Source organism: Rhinoraja longicauda, chromosome 4 (genome assembly GCF_053455715.1).
Source record: "Rhinoraja longicauda isolate Sanriku21f chromosome 4, sRhiLon1.1, whole genome shotgun sequence".
Classification (NCBI taxonomy): domain Eukaryota; kingdom Metazoa; phylum Chordata; class Chondrichthyes; order Rajiformes; family Arhynchobatidae; genus Rhinoraja; species Rhinoraja longicauda.
The window spans coordinates 61,085,816-61,107,434 of NC_135956.1; the positions used below are offsets into that span (position 1 = coordinate 61,085,816).

General features: G+C 40.1%; 1 protein-coding gene across 4 annotated transcripts in view; it reads right to left on the minus strand.

Moving 5' to 3' along the window:
- neto1l (neuropilin (NRP) and tolloid (TLL)-like 1, like) overlaps nt 1–21,619 on the minus strand; it is a 178,986-nt gene that overhangs the window by 13,015 nt on the left and 144,352 nt on the right. For 3 of the 4 annotated variants that reach the window (XM_078397825.1, XM_078397823.1, XM_078397822.1), the window contains 2 exons: nt 16,849–16,962; nt 8,603–9,161 (listed from right to left, as the gene is read on the minus strand). In XM_078397825.1, the coding sequence (XP_078253951.1) occupies nt 8,603–9,161; nt 16,849–16,962 (673 nt within the window). Of the gene's footprint in view, nt 1–3,633; nt 4,895–8,602; nt 9,162–16,848; nt 16,963–21,619 lie in introns of those variants that run through there. The other variant, XM_078397824.1, reaches the window with a different exon arrangement.

Here is a 21,619-nt window from a genome sequence, read left to right on the forward strand (position 1 = left end):
GCATAGCTGCAAATACTGATCTCCTTGGACAACTGCTCCAAGTGGGCTTCCTGGAGGGTCCTAACTCCTAACCCTTCAGTTCCACTCAGATATGGAGGACTGCTCAGATATCGAGGATACAGGTGCTCCTCAACTTACGATGGGGTCACGTTCCAAGAAACCCATTGGAAACCAAAAGTATCGTAAGTCGAAATGCATTGAATACATGTGATCACGTGGCCGGAAGTGAGCTGTGGGTCGCTGCCATTTGCACCATCGCAAAGTTGAAATATTGTAAGTCGAAGCATCGTAAGTCGGGGAGCATTCCACTCAGATACCGAGGACTGCAGGATATGCAAATTTTGCATCGAGGGCACCATATGTCAGCATCAAACCCAGGACACTGTAGCTGTGAGGTAGTGTTACCTACTGAACCGCCGTGCCACTGTTCTTGATTGAGGGATACCATTTACACATTCTTCTACCTGATTGATTTCTTTCGAAGAGGATGATATTTGATCTAGCATTATCACGTGGCGGCGCCTAACGGCAGCGGCTGACTAGCAGTCTGTCCGTCTTTTTTTTGTTGTGTGTCGGTGTTGGGATGGTTTTTGTATATTTTTTTTGGTTGTGTATGTGTGGGAGGGGGTGGTGGTGTGGGTGGGTGGGTGGGGGTAACTTTTCTCTTCCTCACGGCGCGGGGTGCGGCTCGGCTGCGGGGCCTAACATCGCCCGCTGCGGCTCGGCCGCTGGACTTTACATCCCGGTGCGGCTTGGCCGCTGGACTTAACAGTGCCCGGTGCGGCTTGGCCGCTGGACTTTACATCCCGGTGCGGCTTGGCCGCTGGACTTAACAGTGCCCGGTGCAGCTCGGCTGCGGGGCTTTGCATCGCTGGTGCAGTTCGGCTGCGGGGCTTAACATCGCCCGGTGCGGCTCGGCTGCGGGGCTTAACATCGCCCGGTGCGGCTCGGCTGCGGGGCTTAACATCGCCCGGTTCAGCTCGGCTGCGGGGCTTTTCATCGCTGGTGCGGCTCGGCTGCGGACTTGACATCGCCCGGTGCGGCTCGACCACGGGACTTAGCTGCGCAAGGCTTGGTCGCGGGCCTTTCATCGCCCGGTTCGGCCGCGAGACGTTTCAGCGCCCGGTGCGGGGACTGTGCGGGTCGGTCGGGGACGAGCTGTCTGTCCGTGGGCGTGGGGAAGAGAGTGGAAGTTTTGTTGCCTCCATCACAGTGAGGGGGTGTTTGGAGTCACTGTGATGGACGTTTGTGTTGGGGTTATGTGTCTTGTGTTCTTTTTTTTTTCTGTGACTGCTATGTGGTTTCGTTCGGTACTTCGGTGCCGAACGACAAATAAAGCTCTGTTATACCTGTTATCTATAACCTGCCTCTTGCTAAATTGTATGATGCTGACTCAGTTCTGACTTTGCCATGATCCACACCTCATTCTCAACCAGGGCCTTGGGCCTACCCTTGTCTCGAACTTAATCTAATATCCTAATCTGAAACCCAGGTTTTTAAGAGGACTTGTCACAGACCCAGATGGCCCTGCCGCTCCTCCCTACCCTGTCTCCATGCCTTTCCTTTAGTGAAAAATTAAAACAAAACCACAGGCCTTCGATTAGGGGTATACAGGAAGTTCAGAGAATTCTCTTAGACCTGTGAAAATAATAAGATCTTTTAGATCCACCAAATTAAACAGATATGGTTGCCAAGGCTTCTTAGATTGCTTCGATTTCCTAAATTGTCTTTCTTCTTCCTTTCCATCATCTTCGTGATCATTTTCCTCAGATAATGCCAAGAGTTGTCTTCTATACTGAATATTTTGAAGCTAAACTAGGTTATTCTATAAATGAAAGCATTGTTTCAGCACACCAACAGTTCACTCACTCCTAGCATGGCATGGCATTCATTATATCCATGATGTCTCAACAGATCGCTTACCCATCCCGCAGCATGCTTTAGTTTGGCAAGTTGGCTCACATAGACCTGTCACATTGGACTTTTGCAGAAGGAAACTATGAATATTTCCAAAATGCCAGGCATTGACTTGCATGACTTGCTGTATTAAGTCACATGGGCATGATGCTGATGGAGTGAAATCCTTTTCTTTCACATACAGGGCAGAACTGACAAGCAGCAGCCACTAAGCAATGAACATACAACCAAAGGCAGCCTGTATGTTGGGAAGATTCTAACTGCAACATGGGCATGGGCTGACTTCATTTACTAGTCCCCAAATTAACAGCATTTGCTCAAGTTGAATAGAGAGCATCATTGATGTTTTGTATGCATCAGTAAATGCAAAACTACAAATGTTACGCAAATCCAACTTGTCTAGAAGTATCCAGATGTAATCAAATTTGTCCATCCAGACTTTGATGTGCAATTAAAGTTGCAACTGCTTCTTGAGAAGAGCTTCTTATTGATTCTTATTGACATGTGAGATGTCCTCACTGACATTTATGGAGAAGAATTAATCCATGAACACCCTAAGCAGACATGATTTCCAGTTCAATGTCTTTAATCTCCGTCCTTTCTCTGTTATCACTTTGTTTACTACTTGTTCTTGGGAATCAGTGGAAATACCTATTAATGCCTATGAGTAGTTGGTTTGCAGAATCTCCCAAGTGAGAAAAACTGTACCAGCATCTGTGAGCCCTGCCCAACCAATCCAACACGACACAGCAGCAGCAAGTACCAAACATCAGAGGAACCATGCCAACTATGAAATAACACAACCATCAATTAACCTATAATCAATTAATAATTTGTTCTAATAATACAGTTCAAATATATCCTTCCTACCACCTTTTGATGATTCATACATATGGGGCTAAGAGCTCGAACGCAGAGTTTCAAAAGGGAAGCACTTGCATGAAGTCAGTGTTTCAGGGCGACAAATGGCTTAAGGTGCACAACAGGTTCTCAACTGTTTGCCTGAATGAGCTCACCAAATGATACGTGGCATAATTTGACTCACACATGCATTCGGTTTAAAATTCTAAGAGCACTTTTATCACCCCAAAAATAGGCACAAAAAATCCCAAATTCTCACCATAAATTTACATTGCCCTCTGTTGGGAGAAATGTGTCCCATGCCGTTTTTGTTCTCATGTAATACTGAATACTCCTCAATAATATTCATGGATCCCTGTTGAACACCACAGAAAGATCTGTTTCCTGGTTAACATTCTGAGGTTGTGTCCCATAGCATAATTGATTAGAACATAGAATATGATGGTTTATCAGAAGAAGGCTTCTTGCCAAATTCCTTGCATATTTAGCCATTCTTAGAATTCATATGCCAGCTAATCTTGATTATATTATCACCAGAAAATTCTACTCAATAGACAATAGACAATAGGTGCAGGAGTAGGCCATTCGGCCCTTCGAGCCAGCACCACCATTCAATGTGATCATGGCTGATCATTCTCAATCAGTACCCTGTTCCTGCCTTCTCCCCATACCCCCTGACTCCGCTATCCTTAAGAGCTCTATCTAGTTCTCTCTTGAATACTCAATCTCATTGCTTAACCCCAACAGAAAAGAAAGATGATGCACAATAAAAAGGAGATTTGTCTTAACAATTGGAAAGTTCATCAGTCAAAAGCATGTATTCACCCATACACAATGCCTTGTGCAACAAATTTAGACAAAAGTAGATATTCATATAAATGCATGCAAAAAAAGGTTTACATTTTTTGTTGTACTGTCATTTCATACTGTAGAAACATTGTATTATCATTTGCCTTGATTAATAAAAATACAACTTTATGCATCTGTCAAAAGAAATGGCTGTAATTACAGTGAAATGCTCAGTATACAGCACAGTGTAATTTGTACCTATAGATAAAAACATGTTCAACAAATATGTGACAATTATATATCTTATACACAAACAATTTGCAACAACCTTTTTTTCAGGAATTTACTGTGTTTATCTTGTTTTTCACTGTTCAATTTGTTAATACTGGCAAAGTAATAATACTGACAAATTAATTATTATTTGTAAATTTTGAAACATATCTCAATTTCACTTCACTTATTTATTTCTGGCATGTAATCCATTAAGAAAGCAACAGTAGGGAAATGGAAGGCTAAAGTATGGGTAGGGATACAGTTACAAAAATATGTTATTTCTAAGTTGTGAATAACTCCATAGTTTTCAATCTTCCCTGAAAATACATTAAGATCCCTTTATAATTAAATGGGTCCTACTGTAAGAATTATCTTTAGAATCTCAGGTGTAACAAATAGTCTAGGTTATCAATTTCCTATGACATATGCTACAATAAAACAATTATTGCATATTTTGTATTAACCACATAAAAAAAGAACTAAGTAACATAAAATAAATTAGACACTACTTCATCGTTCCCTGTCATAGGATATTTGAGAAATTTTGCAACTGTCTTCTTTGAAATTCGAACTTTCCAAATGCAAGTATCAGTTTACAGGCAAACATTTAAAAGAAGCTGACTAGATTCTTGAACTCATATTATTTAAATGATTGTAATTGCGATGAAACAAAAGAGATAAAACACCCAGATTCTACAGACATATTCTTCGGACATATTGTCGTGTTACTAATGTTGAGTTTTTTGCAGTTACTCTCCAGTGCTGAGTTACTGCGTTCCGGATCCTTATCTTCTATCACAGTACTTCCCCTTCAGCCTGCATTTGTTTTAAACACATAAATACACATCTGTACCATCCTGGATCCGACAGCAGCTACACCAAGGCTACACCAAGACTGGTCTTTACAGCATTATTGCACACCACTTTTGGTTCAGGAAACAGGCGATAAATAGATGTCCAAGAGTCTCATGCTGGCGTGTGACCAAGGTCCACAATTTCAAAATTCTTTGATGCATGTTCAAAATCATCCAGCAGCACATTATTCTCAAGCAGTCTATATAATGAAAATAATTTAGATGTAACACAATGAATCGGTAGGATAAATACACAATGTACAATTAATGGAAATTACCTTGACTAAAGTAGTACTACAAACTTAGTCAGGGAAATCTTTGTCTTCGCTGCCTGGAGCATGTCTCCCACAAATCATAAATTCTACCCTAATATTAATGACATGAAACTCCTGTAGGTGTTGTAATAGGTTGACTACCTAGTCTGTCTAAGTTCTTCAGTGTTATTAAAACAAACCTGTATGAAGGTCTTTTTGAATAAATGAGAAGGTAACTATTTTCAAAAAAATGGAATCACCTTCATATCTAGGTAATTTCATTCCATGAAATCCATATCAATAGTTCTCACAGTCATAACTGAAACACTTCATGATGTGTACATTATTCAGCAGATAAAGTTATAGGGCTAGTGAGATGGATCTTTGAACTATTAAAATTTCTTAATTTAAAGTCTGAGTTAATAAATTGCTGGAAATATGTTTGATTCACTGTCTAGCACATGGCACCGGCGGTCCAAAGTACAAAGAATACAGATCTAATTGTTTCTCCACACATGAAGGGACAACCTGTCAAACCAGGAATTGGCCGGCACCGGCGGTCCAGGCCAATTCCTGGTTTGACAGGTTGTCCCTTCATGTGTGGAGAAACAATTAGATCTGTATTCTTTGTACTTTGGAAGTATGAGGAGTGCTCTTACTGAACCATGTAAGATCTTGAGAGTGTGTAATAGGGTTCTTGTTGAGACGGTGGAAGAATCTCAAATGAGGGGAAACAGTCACAAAATTAGGTCATCAAATGTTGAGGTGCAACTTTTCAGAGCAGATGCTATTCTTTACCCGAGAGGCTACAGAGACTGGATATTTAGGGATATATGAAGAAAAGTAGTTAATTTTTCAAAAGATCGGGAATTTGAGATCTGTGGGCATGAATTAAGGCATAAAACAGAGGATGAGACCTAATTAAAGATCACCCATGATCATATTAAAAATTAGGACAGGCTTGAAGAGCAGAGTGGCCTATTTCTGCTCCTATTTTCTTGTTCTTTTGTCTTTATTTTCTTAATTGTGTAACATTTGCTAACAACCTGGCTGGAGATGGGCAACAACATGTAGTTGCAGTTCCCTTGTGGAGCAGAAGTACTATTTTCTCATTCCGCAAAGCATTGCTTATACTTTTAAACATGTTACAAATAATACAAATAATATGTTTCTTTAACATAGACTTTAGATCAGGTAATATTTTACAGCCACAGTTCAGCTTTAGAAATAGCCCTTTTTATTGGGCTAAATACTGGTGGTTGCATTGTAGATGGTTTAAAATAGCAATGGTTCAAAAGAAGTTCTGTTCCATCAGCTCTTTTTCTAAGCTGAAATCTTCAGTATTTTCTTTAACTCAATAGTGTGTCTGTTCGAGGAAATCTACACTAATTGTCATGTCCATAAATAAAATAAAAAAGCCAAATTTCGCTTTTTTTACATTGAAAACTTCCTCGTGATTATTAAATAAATGGCAAGACTAATGTTATAGCCCTGGGCTTACAATCTAGCAAATGATTTAGCAAGGAAATTTCAAACAAACAGGTGTAAGTATTTCTACTTTAAAATACAGGAGCATATTTTGCAGTGAGCTAATAACAACACCGAGGTCAGCAATATATTTCTCATCTGCTCTGCATCAGCTCAGGATCTCAAAAGAACCTAAGGTCAAAAAATATGTTATGGGTAACACATAATGGAAACATAAATGAACAGGGTCATCACCTTCTATGGAGACAAATTTATGCTTTATAGCTACATGGTTTTGAGATCCAACTTGAACTGGCAATTCAATTTGTATAGAAATTTGTGCTTGTTCACTACTATGAAACATACGATACAAGAATGGTTGTACATAATACTCTGCTTCTGAAAGTCAATTGCATTGACATCAATTGTGATCATTTTTGAAGTGGAATGCACTGCAATGCAAGTGGAAAGCAAAACCATATGCTTAGTGCATACTACTGAGAATGAATGTCTACCTGAAATTTTAAAATACCTTGTGAATTTCTTTGCAATTTTTTTCTACACAATAAAATAAATATGATTGTTCACATATTGCAAAAGAGAGTAGAAGCCATCCTTTATATGGATATAAATATACCTGAAAAAAGATATAAACCAATATATATATATAGATATATATATATATATATATATATATATATTGGTTTATATCTTTTTTCAGGTATATTTTTCATGCATAAAGCTATATCCATGGATAAATTGGCTTGGCAAGTGACAATTATATGTTGCAAAGCTCATATATTCTTTCAGGTTGAATATTGGACACGCTTAACTGCTGGTGAACTGTTGGTAATATAATATAAAATGCAAAATTTAAAGCAAGGCTCACTGTCATAAACATTTTACATTTATCAAACAGATAAGTTATTTCACTTTAAGAAAAGATGCTTCAAACCTAATCTAAACCCCTTCCATTCAAAATCCCCAGTGAAATATGCAAGGTGCAGTAAACAATAAAAATAGTATCTCTTATCAGACAATCAAAATTATTGATTGTTAATCATTGTTCTTGTTCTTTGCTGTTAAAAGGTATATCCTAGCCTAATTGGCTATTTAATGTGTTTGAACATTTATATACACCATGTATAAATATATATATATCATTGTGTATATATTATAAATATTTCAAGTAGCTTAAGATAAGCAAAGGAATGGCTGGTGATATCATCACTGTTAATATTTTTTTTAAACTTTGGCCTTATAACAAAATAATTAAAAAGTAGCCTTTTTTTTTTTTCTTTAAAACACTAGCACTGTCTATCCCTTGGGTTTTTTCATGCACTGAGAGTTATATAGAAACTGGTTATAAATGTTTAGCTCAAAAGCCATGTGGCAAGTTCCCGTCCCATTATCATGTGTTTTGCATGCATTCCTGCTAGCAAAAATATTTACATAACAAAACTTTCTTTGGTTTTGGTAGTTACTCCACTACAACATTAAAATATTTCCTTACATAGTGGAATCCTCGTAGGCATGCTGTTATTGGTATTAACAGACACGATTGTTTGTATGTTTGTAATATTTATCACAAGGGGGACATTTTGCCGATTCTTCACTTGTAGGTACCAGTTTTTGCTGGAGTTTGGATTATGCAACTAATAATCACATTTAGTTACATCTTTGAACAAGCCATTCTGTGTGCCAGTAAAGGGAAAGTCAGCTGGTGAATTGAGCACATGGGTAGTGATGACCATTACTGTTGAGTGCATCAATGATCATGTTCAATATCTACTGTCTTAAACTTTCCCTTGTTATTCAACGGAGTTCACTGAATGCATTTTCGCTTTCTTAGGGTGGAGGCTTATTGTGCTCAATTCTTCCAACTAAGATAAGAAACAAGAAAACTCATCTGATTGTCTCTGAAACAAATTGGGATTTTGTTTATCTCTTGCCTTATTAGGGAACACCAATTACATTGGTTATTTATGAGGCCGTTTTTTTCTTCCCTTTCTGTTTCGGATAATTGCTGACAAAACTTCCCAAGGTCCCTCTGTGCATATTTGTGATTTAATCAAAAAGAAAAAAGGGGCTAAAACAGAAAAAAGACTGGATTTGGTGGGATGATTAAGATAGACAGTGGATTCCTTGTTTACGATTAGTCTTTATCAAAAATCTATTGATACTGACCGTTGTACAGCCTTATCATTTCTGGACAGCCTGTGACTTGTAGTCGGGACTTCTTCGATCTCATCAATATCACAAGCATCCGCCGCATCCTGTGAGTAGCTGTGCTTCATGACCAGGATATTCCGCCGACTTAATGACTGCACGCTGGGCTTCACTGGCTGTAGCTGTATTTCTGAGAGGATGGTGGCGTCGCGGGTGCTGAGGTTACTACGGCTACCTTTAATGCTGGATATCTGAGATCCACAGTGATGGTCATGAATACATTTAGAAGATGATCGCCTCAGTTTATGGTAGTTCTCAAAGTCGTCGACAATGTCCCCTAGATCAGCTGCAGCCCCCTTTCCTTTAAGTGAACAGAGTTCATAGTGTGTGGGCTCAAAAACCTCCTGAAAAACTGTTTGGTCAAAGTCTGGTTTTCTTTGGATGAATTTTTTGCGCGGCTGTTTGATCTGAACTATAACAGAGATAACAATGAGAATAATCACAATGAAAGATGTGATCCCGATTATGGTCCCACTGGTGTTTGTAAGCTGGTCCAGAAGGTTAGCCTTCCTTTTTTCTGTATGAGAGAAATAAAAAAGTGACATTATTAGAATTTTTACTTCAGAATTCAATATAAAATCTAGACCTCAAGCTGCAATATTTTTTTGAGCGTAGCACAACCTTATAATGATATACACCAACTATTACAACTCACCTATACTCAATTGGAATGCTTCAATGTCACTTCACAGAAATGATTTATTATTCAATGCACCACAATGTAACATTGCATGGTTATCAAGTGAATTCAGTGAGTTCAACTTTTGAGGGTGGCACAGTGGTGTAGCGGTAGAGCCGTAGCCTTACAGTGCCAGAGACCTGGGTTCAATCCTTACTATGTGTGTTGTCTGTATAGAGTTTGTACGTTTTCCCTATGACCATATGGGTTTTCTCCGGGTGCTCCGGTTTCCTCCCACACTCTAAAGACATACAGGTTTGTATGTTATTTGTCTTTGGTAAAATTGTAAATTGTCCCTAATGTGTGTAGGATAATGCTATTGTACGGGATGATGGTTGATTGTTGTGGACACAGTGGAGTGAAGTGCCTGATTCCACGCTGTTTCTCTAAAGTCTGAAGACTGAACTTTTGTAAACTTGGCCTTCGGACCAGGAATGCGGAAAATGGCTGCTTGTCAAATTAAGGAAATGGATTGTGTGGTGGATCTGAGCATGTATCCTCATTTCCTTCTGTGTGTTAGCTTTATATACAATCAGTCATGTGTTTTAAAATTAATGCAGCCAAGGATGCAGTATTTTTCACATCTACTTTGGGATTCTTAGGCAAAGTTACACTCTGATATTCAGAGCTTTTTCCATTAACCTGGATTTTAAACTCCTTATGGAGTTCAGTTCCCTCAATCCCCTAGGACTAACGATAGGAAATCAGACAGAAAACCTAGCCTGTGAAAAGACCAGGACATGCTGGTTATGTTAGTAGTTCTTATGTCTCAAGTTGATTCTATAACGGTGGAAAAGAAAATCCAGTTATATTTTCATGAAGCATTCTTTGGGTATTGTAGCTGTAGTGTAAGAAGACTTTAACTTTGTACATTACACCATTGATTTGTAAATTACGCCATTTAAATATATAGTTAGGTATAGAAAGTCACAACATGTGTAATGTAATAGTAGTCTTTATAATTAGACCACTGTTTAAAACTTCATGCATCTTGCTACAAACCCCTAGTTGGCAATACTATGACAGTGGCAGAATGAACTCCAATGGCCTCTGGAAAAATTGTCCATAATGTGGATGAAAAAGTGGGATTACATGGAACTAGTGTGAACGGATGATCGATAGTAAGCATGGACACGGCAGGCTGAATGGCCTGTTTCCATGCTGTATGTTCAGATCAGTTTGATGAAAGGACAATAATACCCATCTTTACAATGGAGAAGAATGGAACAAAATCTGAGTCTCTATTGTGTTCCTGCTGTCTTTCCAATACAAACAGGTGCATACAGGAGAGGTCAAGACCAGCATTTATTTCCCATCCCTAATTTTGTCTGTGAAGATTGAGGGACTAAACTATCTTTATTAATTAGTTATGTTTTGTTTAGTTTAATCTCATAATTGCAGGCATGGTCACTACACCCACTGCAAACAGCTGGCTTCAAGAAACGCGCAGATAACATTTATGTGTTTTATATTTTATATGTCAGAAACATTAAAAACGCTTTTTATCTTGGCAAATGTGTCAGGCAAAGTGTATTCGTTCGCTCTCTCAAAGTTCTTCAGCTTTTCTGGCAGGAATGCTTGCTCCCCTTCTGACACCACACTCTGTCCCAATGCCAATACCCTCCTGCCTTCAGCAATTGCAGAAGGGATTGTCATTACATTATACCTCACTATTATTATTTTGTGTCATCACACAACTGTTTGCCAATAGCGAGCAAATTTTAGTGCCACATCTTTGGCCTCTGCAAGATCCTTTGCAGTGCATGTGTCATGCAGCATGTCACAGCTCAGGAGATGTTCCATAGCCTGGAGGCCCCATCCGCACTCGCAGTCTGCCGCATCTTCAGTATATCCCCATTTCAGCATGTTTGATTTGCTCCTCCCCATGCCTGTTCGCAGTCTGTTGAGACTGTGCCAGGTTATCCACGGTTGGTCGGAACCTGGTGGGAGTTTCTCAGAAGGATCAATTGCCATGTGAATATCTTCCGGAGATTTCTCTAGTCACACACACCACACCGCACACTGTATTACACCTCACTGCAATGAAAATATGTGGTATCTCCTCACACGTTTCCATAGTGGGATCGCCAAAGGTATGTTCTAACCATTTTTGCTGGTCAACAGTCAACATTAGCTACAAACTGTGCCCTATTGTCGCCCCAAACACAAGTATTTCTTTAATGTTTTATTCCTCTGTAGTGTGGATGCAATCCAAAGGGTTAACTTGCTTTCTGATGGTTAGTGTGGCAGCAGGCATGGTCACTACACCCACTGCAAACAGCTGGCTTCAAGAAACGTGCAGATAACATTTTTTATATATGTTTCACGATGAAAACCACCCTCTGATTTTCCAATTGCATTGTTCATCAATTCCATTATTTTCCTGGTCTCTATATGTGTTGGCCTCTGAAAATTGTCCCTAGTGTGTAGGGAGTGGATGCAAAAGAGGAAAATCATATAATTAGTGTGAATGAGTGATTAATGGTTGACACAGACTTGATGGGTCGAAAAGCCTGTTTCATGTGTGGAAGAAAAGTGAACCTTGGTATACAGGTGAATGTTTTATTTACTAAATCTGCATGTATCTTTTATGTTCTCACTCTTGTAATTATTATTTTTTCTTTTTCTTTCTGAACATTATTGAACAAATTCAGATTTTTGTTTAGATATAGTTCAGATTTTAGTTTAGAGATACAGCGCGGAAACAAGCCTTTTGACACATTGTGGAAATTTATATTTGGTGGGGACTCAATCAATTAGCAAAACCGTACAATATATTGTTCATGTCAATAATCTATTTCAAGGGTGATCCTTTACAAATCACGTGAAAAATTCTGAAAACTCTGACTCAACTATAAAGTGCTCAAACATTGAACAAAAATCACACAAGGCGCGTGGCTAATCTTTTCTTGCATCCATTCTTCAAAGTTACCAGCAATTAACATTACAGTCCTATAAATCCAACAGATGTGTTAAATTGTCTTGTAGTTTCCTTCCAAAAATATGCAATTTGAAGTTTATTCTTTGATCAATGATTCCATAGATCAACTGGTTTAGTTTACTGTGTTCAGTTTTAAATTGGACATAAATCTCTAATGCTAGACATACCACTTAATCTGGGAAGTGAGAAAAGTGGAAGCAGCCTAGGAACACTCAGAAGAAGGATAATGCAGCTGTGTTAGAGTACTTGAGGTTCTGTTTGGAACATCTTAATATCTGTTTCAATGTGATACTCAATAATGTTTGTGTTCATACATTTATGGTTATCAAGGGATGTTGGTATATTTCTACGACACGGGAGTTAATTAATTGTGTAGGCGAGGGGTGGAATCTAGGGGGAGTTAGAGAATGTGCTAAGAATAAAATTGGATCAGATTAGTGTCGGGTAAATGGTGGTTGATGGTCAGCACAAACTCATCGGCCCGAAGGCCCTGTTTCCATGGTCTATCTTTCACAATGAAAGTGGAACTAGTTAGTGAATGATAATTCTATAACTCTTACTAACCGCTCCACAATCTACCCACGTAGCAGAACAAATTTCTTCGAATGATCTTGTCACTGTCTTCCGTCATCCAACCCTGCAAGTGACTTCTTATCGTCAATCTCAATTGATCTCATCACATGCACTCTCCTCTGAATGTACGGAAACCTAATGTTTCCTTAACGTCACCTTGTGTATAAATTCCCACACACATATTGAGGGCCACTCCCTTGACTTTGCATGTCATGAGGCCTTTCGTTTCCTATCATGTCCCTCACAGATAAATTACTTTCATGGTTTGTTTGCCATCATTTTCTTCTGCGTTGGTCCCTCTATAGTGAATGTGAGATGCTTCAATTTGGTTTGGATAGGGATGATTGGACAGAGAAGGAGATAGCACCAGAACACCTTTTGAGGGCAATAACTCTCATTAAAAAGTAGTCTTTGGTACAATGTATCAGAGCTATACCACTTTAAACAGATTAGTTCTTAAAGGTACCCTACTCATTTATGCAGACCAGGCAGCATCCTTTTCGAAAAGAAAATAAACTCAACCAACCATGTAAACTATTTACACATAGGCAGTTGTACAATTGATTAACAAGTTAAAGGTGGACACAAAATGCTGGAGTAACTCCGCGGGACAAGTAACATCTCTGGAGAGAAGGAAGGGGTGACGTTTCGGGTCGAGACCCTTCTTCAGCCTGATTAACAAGTTACATATCTTGCCTGCAGTTATAAATTTAAAAAATATATATTTACTTAGTCTCTTGGCCTCATTTTTCACTGAACCCATCGCTGCCATCAGCAAATGACATGTTGGAATTAACCACTCCAGCACTAATAATTCCACTGGATCACTTTCCCAGTCTGGCCTCATGTACGTCTAATTTATTGCATGGGTTTTCGATCTGACATGATTGTTTACATTCGTTTCTATCACATTCTGGCTACGCTGGACTGGGCTGACGTTAGTTAATCTTTCAGAGGATTTTCAGAGCCTCGGGACCTTCTCCACTTTACAAAATTCTCCTCTCTCTCAAAGCATTCAATTCAATCTGTATTAGGTTCAGCCTATGCAGAAGTATGAAAATAACAAGAGAATGTTGATACTGAGTCTATCCTTAGAACCTTAGCCATTGCATTATCTGTATCCACACAGACCTAGTACATTTATCTGTCTTTACTGAAAAGTATAATGGCACAAAGTTCCTATAGTGATGAGCCACTGTGCTGAATACTAATCCAGGTATATAAGTCCTTACTTCATCTTCAACAGATCCTCCCTTTGTTCAAATCTGCAAAATCCCCATTTGATCCTCAATGATAGTGGCATTGTTGTGCATACCTGATTCTCATCCCACTACGATCTGAACTACCCTTCATTGTGATACCTCACCGGTGGTTGCAGGTAATAAATAAACCCAAGCCTGAACATTGCAATAAGAAGGTGATTTGTGGCTATAATAGTGACATAAGTCTTTCCACATATTAGAAGATGATAGCTTTACCAGAACAGAAACTGGTCCTGCCTCAATACGAAGTGATGAACTTGATAAACTGGTCGATGAGGTGGAGAGGACGAGAGACATTCTTTGTCATTCCCTACCTCTTCTAATATATAAGCTGCATATCCTTAAAGTATTCATTGTCTACATTCTTCCAGACCAGGTCCCTGTCTCCTGACATTCAGCTCCTTACCTTCCCTCTACCTTCGTGCTTTGGACAAGCTCAGAGCTCTGATGTGGCACTATAGGAGCCATACAAAGCAGGTACGCAACGAGCACACACACCAGTTCAAATACTGTAGTGACACTTGCAGTTTTTGGAGATTAGCTTACGGGTGAATCCTTGCCTGTGGGCATTTTGGCTACAAGCAGGACAGTTAGAAAGAGCCTTTCAGATTCCACTCTCCTGTAAGCTAATGACTACACGGTGAGGCTCAGTTGAAAAATCCACTAAGGCTGCCTCTACAGCAAGATTGAAGGGTGTGGACTATGAATTGCTACAAGGAATTGATGAAACGTAAATAGCACAGGCTTGGGAAAGATTCCCATTGCTGAGCTTTCTGACTCCTTTGCATGTCTATTAAATAATATTAAATTAGATACCTTGTAAAGACAGATATTACAATAGACAATAGACAATAGACAATAGGTGCAGGAGTAGGCCATTCGGCCCTTCGAGCCAGCACCGCCATTCAATGTGATCATGGCTGATCATTCTCAATCAGTACCCCGTTCCTGCTTTCTCCCCATACCCCCTGATTCCGCTATCCTTAAGAGCTCTATCTAGCTCTCTCTTGAATGTATTCAGAGAATTGGCCTCCACTGCCCTCTGAGGCAGAGAATTCCACAGATTCACAACTCTCTGACTAAAAAAGTTTTTCCTCATCTCTGTTCTAAATGGCCTACCCCTTATTCTTAAACTGTGGCCCCTGGTTCTGGACTCCCCCAACATTGGGAACATGTTTCCTGCCTCTAAGATGTCCAACCCCTTAATAATCTTATACGTTGCGATAAGATCCCCTCTCATCCTTCTAAATTCCAGTGTATACAAACCTAGTCGCTCCAGTCTTTCAACATATGACAGTCCCTCCATTCCGGGAATTAACCTAGTAAACCTACGCTGCACGCCCTCAATAGCAAGAATATCCTTCCTCAAATTTGGAGACCAAAACTGCACACAGTACTCCAGGTGCGGTCTCACTAGGGCCCTGTACAACTGCAGAAGGACCTCTTTGCTCCTTTTCTCAACTCCTCTTGTTATGAAGGCCAACATTCCATTGGCTTTCTTCACTGCCTGCTGTACCTGCATGCTTCCTTTCAGTGACTGATGCACTAAGACACCCAGATCACGTTGTACGTCCCCTTTTCCTAACTTGACACCATTCAAATAATAATCTGCCTTCCTATTCTTACCACCAAAGTGGATAACCTCAGACTTATCCACATTAAACTGCATCTGCCATGCATCCGCCCACTCACACAACCTGTCCAAGTCACCCTGGAACCTCATAGCATCTTCCTCACAGTTCACACTGCCACCTAGCTTTGTATCATCGGCAAATTTGCTAATGGTACTTTTAATCCCTTCATCCAAGTCATTGATGTATATTGTAAATAGCTGCGGTCCCAACACCGAGCCTTGCGGTACCCCACTAGTCACTGCCTGCCATTCTGAAAGGGGCCCATTTATCCCCACTCTTTGCTTTAAAGCAATATTATATGAGGATTGATGTTACTATCTCTGCAATTTGCTTACTTCCATTATCCACTCCAGATGGATGCAGTGCTACATTGTTGAGTGGCATCAGCCACATTAAAAATGCACCGCGGCAATTTGCCTTCAAAACAGGAAGCAAACTAACATCACGAGGCACCAAGAAAAAACTGATGTAATGTTCCCCAATATGGTCTGTAGACATTATGACCATAAATTTGTTAACACATTACTGGACATTGCAATGGAGTGGAGGTGGACAGGCAGAGAATAGAGTTGGGTAAGTGGGGTTGGGGGAAGCACGGTAAGGGGGGAGTGCTAGATGGGTTGGGAAATGTTCCAGGTATAAGAGGATTCTCAGTGTCAGGTAGGACCTACCTTATGTTATTGTTGATAATGGGACAGACATACCAATCAAACCTATAAATACAAGCATTTGATGATATAATATTTAGCCTCTGCTTTGTAAGACTAACATAAATATGGATCAGAGTGATTTACAGATTAGTGATGTGTACAGTCGTTTTATAAATGCCTTGGACATCTACAAGTCCTTCAACACAGAAAACAATGTAAGATTTGGTACGTCACAATGAAAGTTTTCAATGGTTTGACAGTCAGCTAATTACATTTATTCCCAGCTTTTCGGCACTACTTGATTGATAGAATGTTGGAGCTTGCAACTTTCCGATTACATTGTTGCAAAAGACCAGCCCTAAAAATAATATAGCCACTTTCAAAATATGATAAAGTTGAAAAGAAAACACATTAGCTATCTTAGTTGGACAACGTCTGCATGAAGAAAAGGGAAAAGGCAATTACCTTTACAGTGATTTTCATCCCAGGGATACACACAGTTTTGCACACCATTGCAGACCAAGGTGTCATTAATACACATGTTGCTGTGGCAGAAGAAAGCGCTAGCTTCACAGGGGGCTGCAATAGAAATGTGATAAGACACTGGTAAATTAAAAGGCATATACAGGCAGAGAAACATGACAGATATGCTGGTTGATAAATACTATAATTTTAGCTTCCAGTTAAATGTAGATTCAGGGACAATACAAAATCTGACAGTAAGTACACCAAGCCACCGTTCGAGCTGATCAGCCTCAATAGTCTTTCAGGTAGTGATGGGACAGATGTTGCAAAGGAAATCAAGGATTTCACACAATGATTTCACACAATGAATCTTGGAATAATAGAATAATTAAAGCGCAGAGGGTGGCCATTCAGCCAAAGGTATTCATGCTGGCTCTTCACCAGTTCCACACATTTGCCCTTCACATATATTCTCCCCATATATTTATCCAGTGCTCTTTTGAAGACCACAATGGAATCTGTCTCTGTCATGTCTGCAGGCTTTGCATCCTCATCCACAACCTTTCCACTGATGGAGACAGCTTCCCATTGTCTACTGTTTACTGTGATATACTTCTATCCAATCTTCCCTCTGCCACCTCATTTCCGATGATCCCAGCCCCTTCAAATGATTGCTGCAGCTGCCACCTCGCGTCCCAAGAAACATTCTCGTAAACTTCTCTGAACTTCACCAAAACTACATCCTTCATATAACGAGTCAACCAGAATACAACACAATATTCCAGTGGACGCTGGACCAAAGTGTGATGGAGGTTCAGCATGACTTCCCTGCTTTTGCAAAAATCACGGAAAGTAGCAAGGGAAATTAAAAAGTCAATCCTTTATTTTCATTTGCCCCTTCTCGTACTTCAACCAATGTACTTAGACAATAGACAATAGACAATAGACAATAGACAATAGGTGCAGGAGTAGGCCATTCAGCCCTTCGAGCCAGCACCGCCATTCAATGCGATCATGGCTGATCACTCTCAATCAGTACCCCGTTCCTGCCTTCTCCCCATACCCCCTCACTCCGCTATCCTTAATCTCACATTTCTGTCCATTTCAATAGTCTGTTTTTATCCTGCTGGAATTTATCATTATCCTCTACACAGTTCGCAATATAATCAAGTTTTGTGGTGTCGGCAAATTTAAAAATTGTGAGTGACATCCCCAAGTCCAAGTTAGTAATGTAGATCAATAAAAATAATGACACAAACACCAATCTATGGAGAAGGACACTATTCACCTTCTTCCAATTCGAAAAACAGTCAATCAGCATGATCTTCTATTGACTTAACCAGCCAACCTTTTATCCTTGTAATCACTTCTGTTTATGCAATATGCATCAACTTGCACATCAGCATCTTATCGAACACCTACTGAAGGTCCATGTGCACCACAACAAGGGTGGCACAGTGGCACAGCTGGTAGAACTGCTGCCCCAAAGCACTGAAGACTCAAGTTCGATCTTGACCTCAGATGCTATCTGTGTGACATTTGCACGTTCTCACTGTTCGCAGTGTGAACTGTGAGGAAGATGCTATGAGGTTGCAGGGTGACTTGGACAGGTACTGCCCCAGAATCCAAGGAGTACTGAAAGTGTGTGCTACCACAATTTCCTCTCCTACTTCTGCAGATTTCTAGGATGCATCCAATTTGGAAGTGTTGTCCACATCATGAAGCAGTAGTTATTGGACAAGAGTCAACCAGTTCATGAGTCACCAGCTGACATTGTTTCTGCTCATGCAGCCAACCAGCCAATTCTCTATCTGACTAAAATGCCGATTGATCAATGTTTGAAATAATTGCTAGACTTTGGGTAGCCTGGAAAAGCATGTGGAGGGAAAAATAAGAGAGTGGCGGCATTGTGTCACAAAGTCAGAAGAGATGGTTTGAAGTGGGAGATTCTGTGAGAGTGCCCTAGTCACCACATCATAGCAGGATTATCAAGATGGAGCCATAGCAAGATTACAGCAGTTCTGGGAGTCATGAGCTATATGGTGAAGATTTCAAATAAATTGTTTGGTACACACTCAAGACGCCCAGAAGGATGTGATCTAGAAGAGGAGTTGCAGATGAACATGGATCTAAGTTGCAGCAAAAGGTCCATGATAAATCTGTCACTGGACAGCATGTGGGTCTGGAGTCACTGGAGAGCTAAATCCGAGTGGATGACATGCGGTCTGCAGGAGGAGGGGATCTGCCAGAAGTCAGGGCCTCTCGGGAGAAAACACCTCAGGACTCACAAGGTGCTTGTCATATGAGGAGGACAGCTTTTGATAATATTGTACTAGCCACAGTTACTGAGCATTACTGCCTTACAATAAAGAGTATTCTATTTATAGTTTGATCTCTGTAATTTGGCTAAAACACCTATAGACATACAGTTGGGGAATGCACTGGACCTTAAGATGGAGATCGTCCTTTGACTCTCAGAGAATCTCTCCAGGCACTCTGTATTGGGGTAATTTTGCTAAGTTGCAAACAGGATGGATGTGAAGGGCTGATTTCGCAGCACAATGTTCCTCAATGCCCCTTGACCACGATGCCTTTTCCCCACACTCAATTACCTCTAATCAACCTCTAATCCAGTAAAATCAGTGCAACATACTTGAATTAATATATTTTCTCATCAGCACACATTGTCCTCCTTAATCTTTACACATACTTTCAACTTCCACACTCATATCTCACATACTCATTGGTAGTCATTTGCTCATAATAGGCACATACAACAATTATAAAACAATTCTCTCTTTTTAATGGAGCAGACATTATATCAGAAGGAGATCCAAACATTATTGGAGCCCACTTTTATTGAAGAGATGGTGCTATAAATTCTCGGAATGGACAGAATGAAAGCCAAGATTAATAGCAATCTCGAAGGATGCACAGAGCAAGATTTGTTGCACTACATTTGCTGTTTCTCTTTTCCCTTACCCCATGTATCCTAGGTGACCAGCTGTCATTGTTCTCAAATCTCATTAATTCTCTCTGCTCTTCTAGTAATACAGCGGCATGGTGACGCAGCGGTAGAGTGCTGCCTTACAGCACTTGCATGGCCGGAGGCCCAGGTGCGATCCTGACTACGGGTGCTGTCCGTACGGAGTTTGTACGTTCTCCCTGTGTCTGCGTGGGTATTCTACGAGATCTTCGATTTCCTCCCACACTCCAAAGACATACAGGTTTATAGGTTAATTGGCTTGGTATAAGTGTAAATTATCCATGGCGTGTGAAGGATAATATTAATGTGCGGGGATCGCTGGTCGGTGCGGACTCGGTGGACCGAAGGGCCTGTTTCCGTGCTGTATGTCTAAATTAAACTAAACTAAAATACAACCAGATGCTTGGCAGACTACCCATCATTGTATAGCGTCTATTGCATACAGGCATTCTTTCTACACATTTTGCCAGGAGTATGCATGCATATCTTGGGCCTTGAGTGCTCAAACTGCTGAAAAGACAACTCGATTTGCCAAGGTATTACTCGATCCAGATCCTTGCACTATAGTCTGTAACCACATGATGGGGCTCTGACTACACTAATGTCAAGCATGTTCTTGCACAATTTTTAACTGTAAAGTAAATGTTTTGTAAACTTGGAACTAAATCATCCGAATAATGAGTGAAAATTCACATAACAAAACATTTTTTTTTAATTGTCCATTTGAGATTACAGCAGTGTTGCTACAAAGCTAACCTTGACTCCCAGTAATCCTCAAAATACAGAGCAGAAGGTGATCATGATTCACCACTTCATTTTCAGAAACAATTAATTGCAACCGCCAATAATAACAGCCATTGTGAGATGAATAATGACTTTGAAATAGCATACTACACATCAATTCTCTGGGTTAAAATTACCTCACTGTTAGAATATACCATTTAATTTATGTAGGAAAAAAACTGCTGATGTTGGTTTAAATCGAAGATAGATACAAAATGCTGGAGTAACTCAGCGGGTCAGGCAGCATCTCAGGAGAGAAGGAACAGGTGTCATTTCGGGACGAGACCCTTCTTCAGACTTTTGATATAGGTTTTTATTCAATGACTAAGACAGTGGAAATCTAAGTAACATCATTGCAATGAAGTATACCTAATAACAAATTGCAAACTTTAAAAAACTATCATCATTTTTGTACTGGTATATATTATCTGTGTGTTTGTGTTTAAGGGACTGTTAAGCTTCTGTAAACAAGAACTTTATTATTTCATGATTTGGTACATATGACAATAAAACTCTCGACTCTTTTGACTCTTCACGTACAGTCTGCTAATGAGAAAGACTAAAGGCCCTGGGCAGTTTGTCAACAAAAGAGGTTGCGACTAAACTTGCCCCGCCACATACACCTGTCCGGGAGTCTCAAATCTCCAGCAATGCTGCAGTTTGGCAATCCAGTGCCCTTTAAAGTTGCATCTCTTACACCATCCAATGATTTGGCAGCAGTCCAGTATCACCATCCAAATAAGCACTTAATGCATAACAACAAGCTGAGTGGGGCGTCTACTCCATTCAGTGTTCCCATTGTGGCCTCCTTAACATCGGATAGATCAAACACAGACTGGCCGACTGTTTTGTGGAACACTTGCACTCAGTCCGCCAATTCCTGCTGGATCTCTCGGTTGCGAATCATTTTACTCCCCTTTCCATCCCCATATTGACCTTTCTGTCTTATGCCACCTCCAATGAGGCCACACGATGTGGAGGAACAACACTTCTCATATTCCG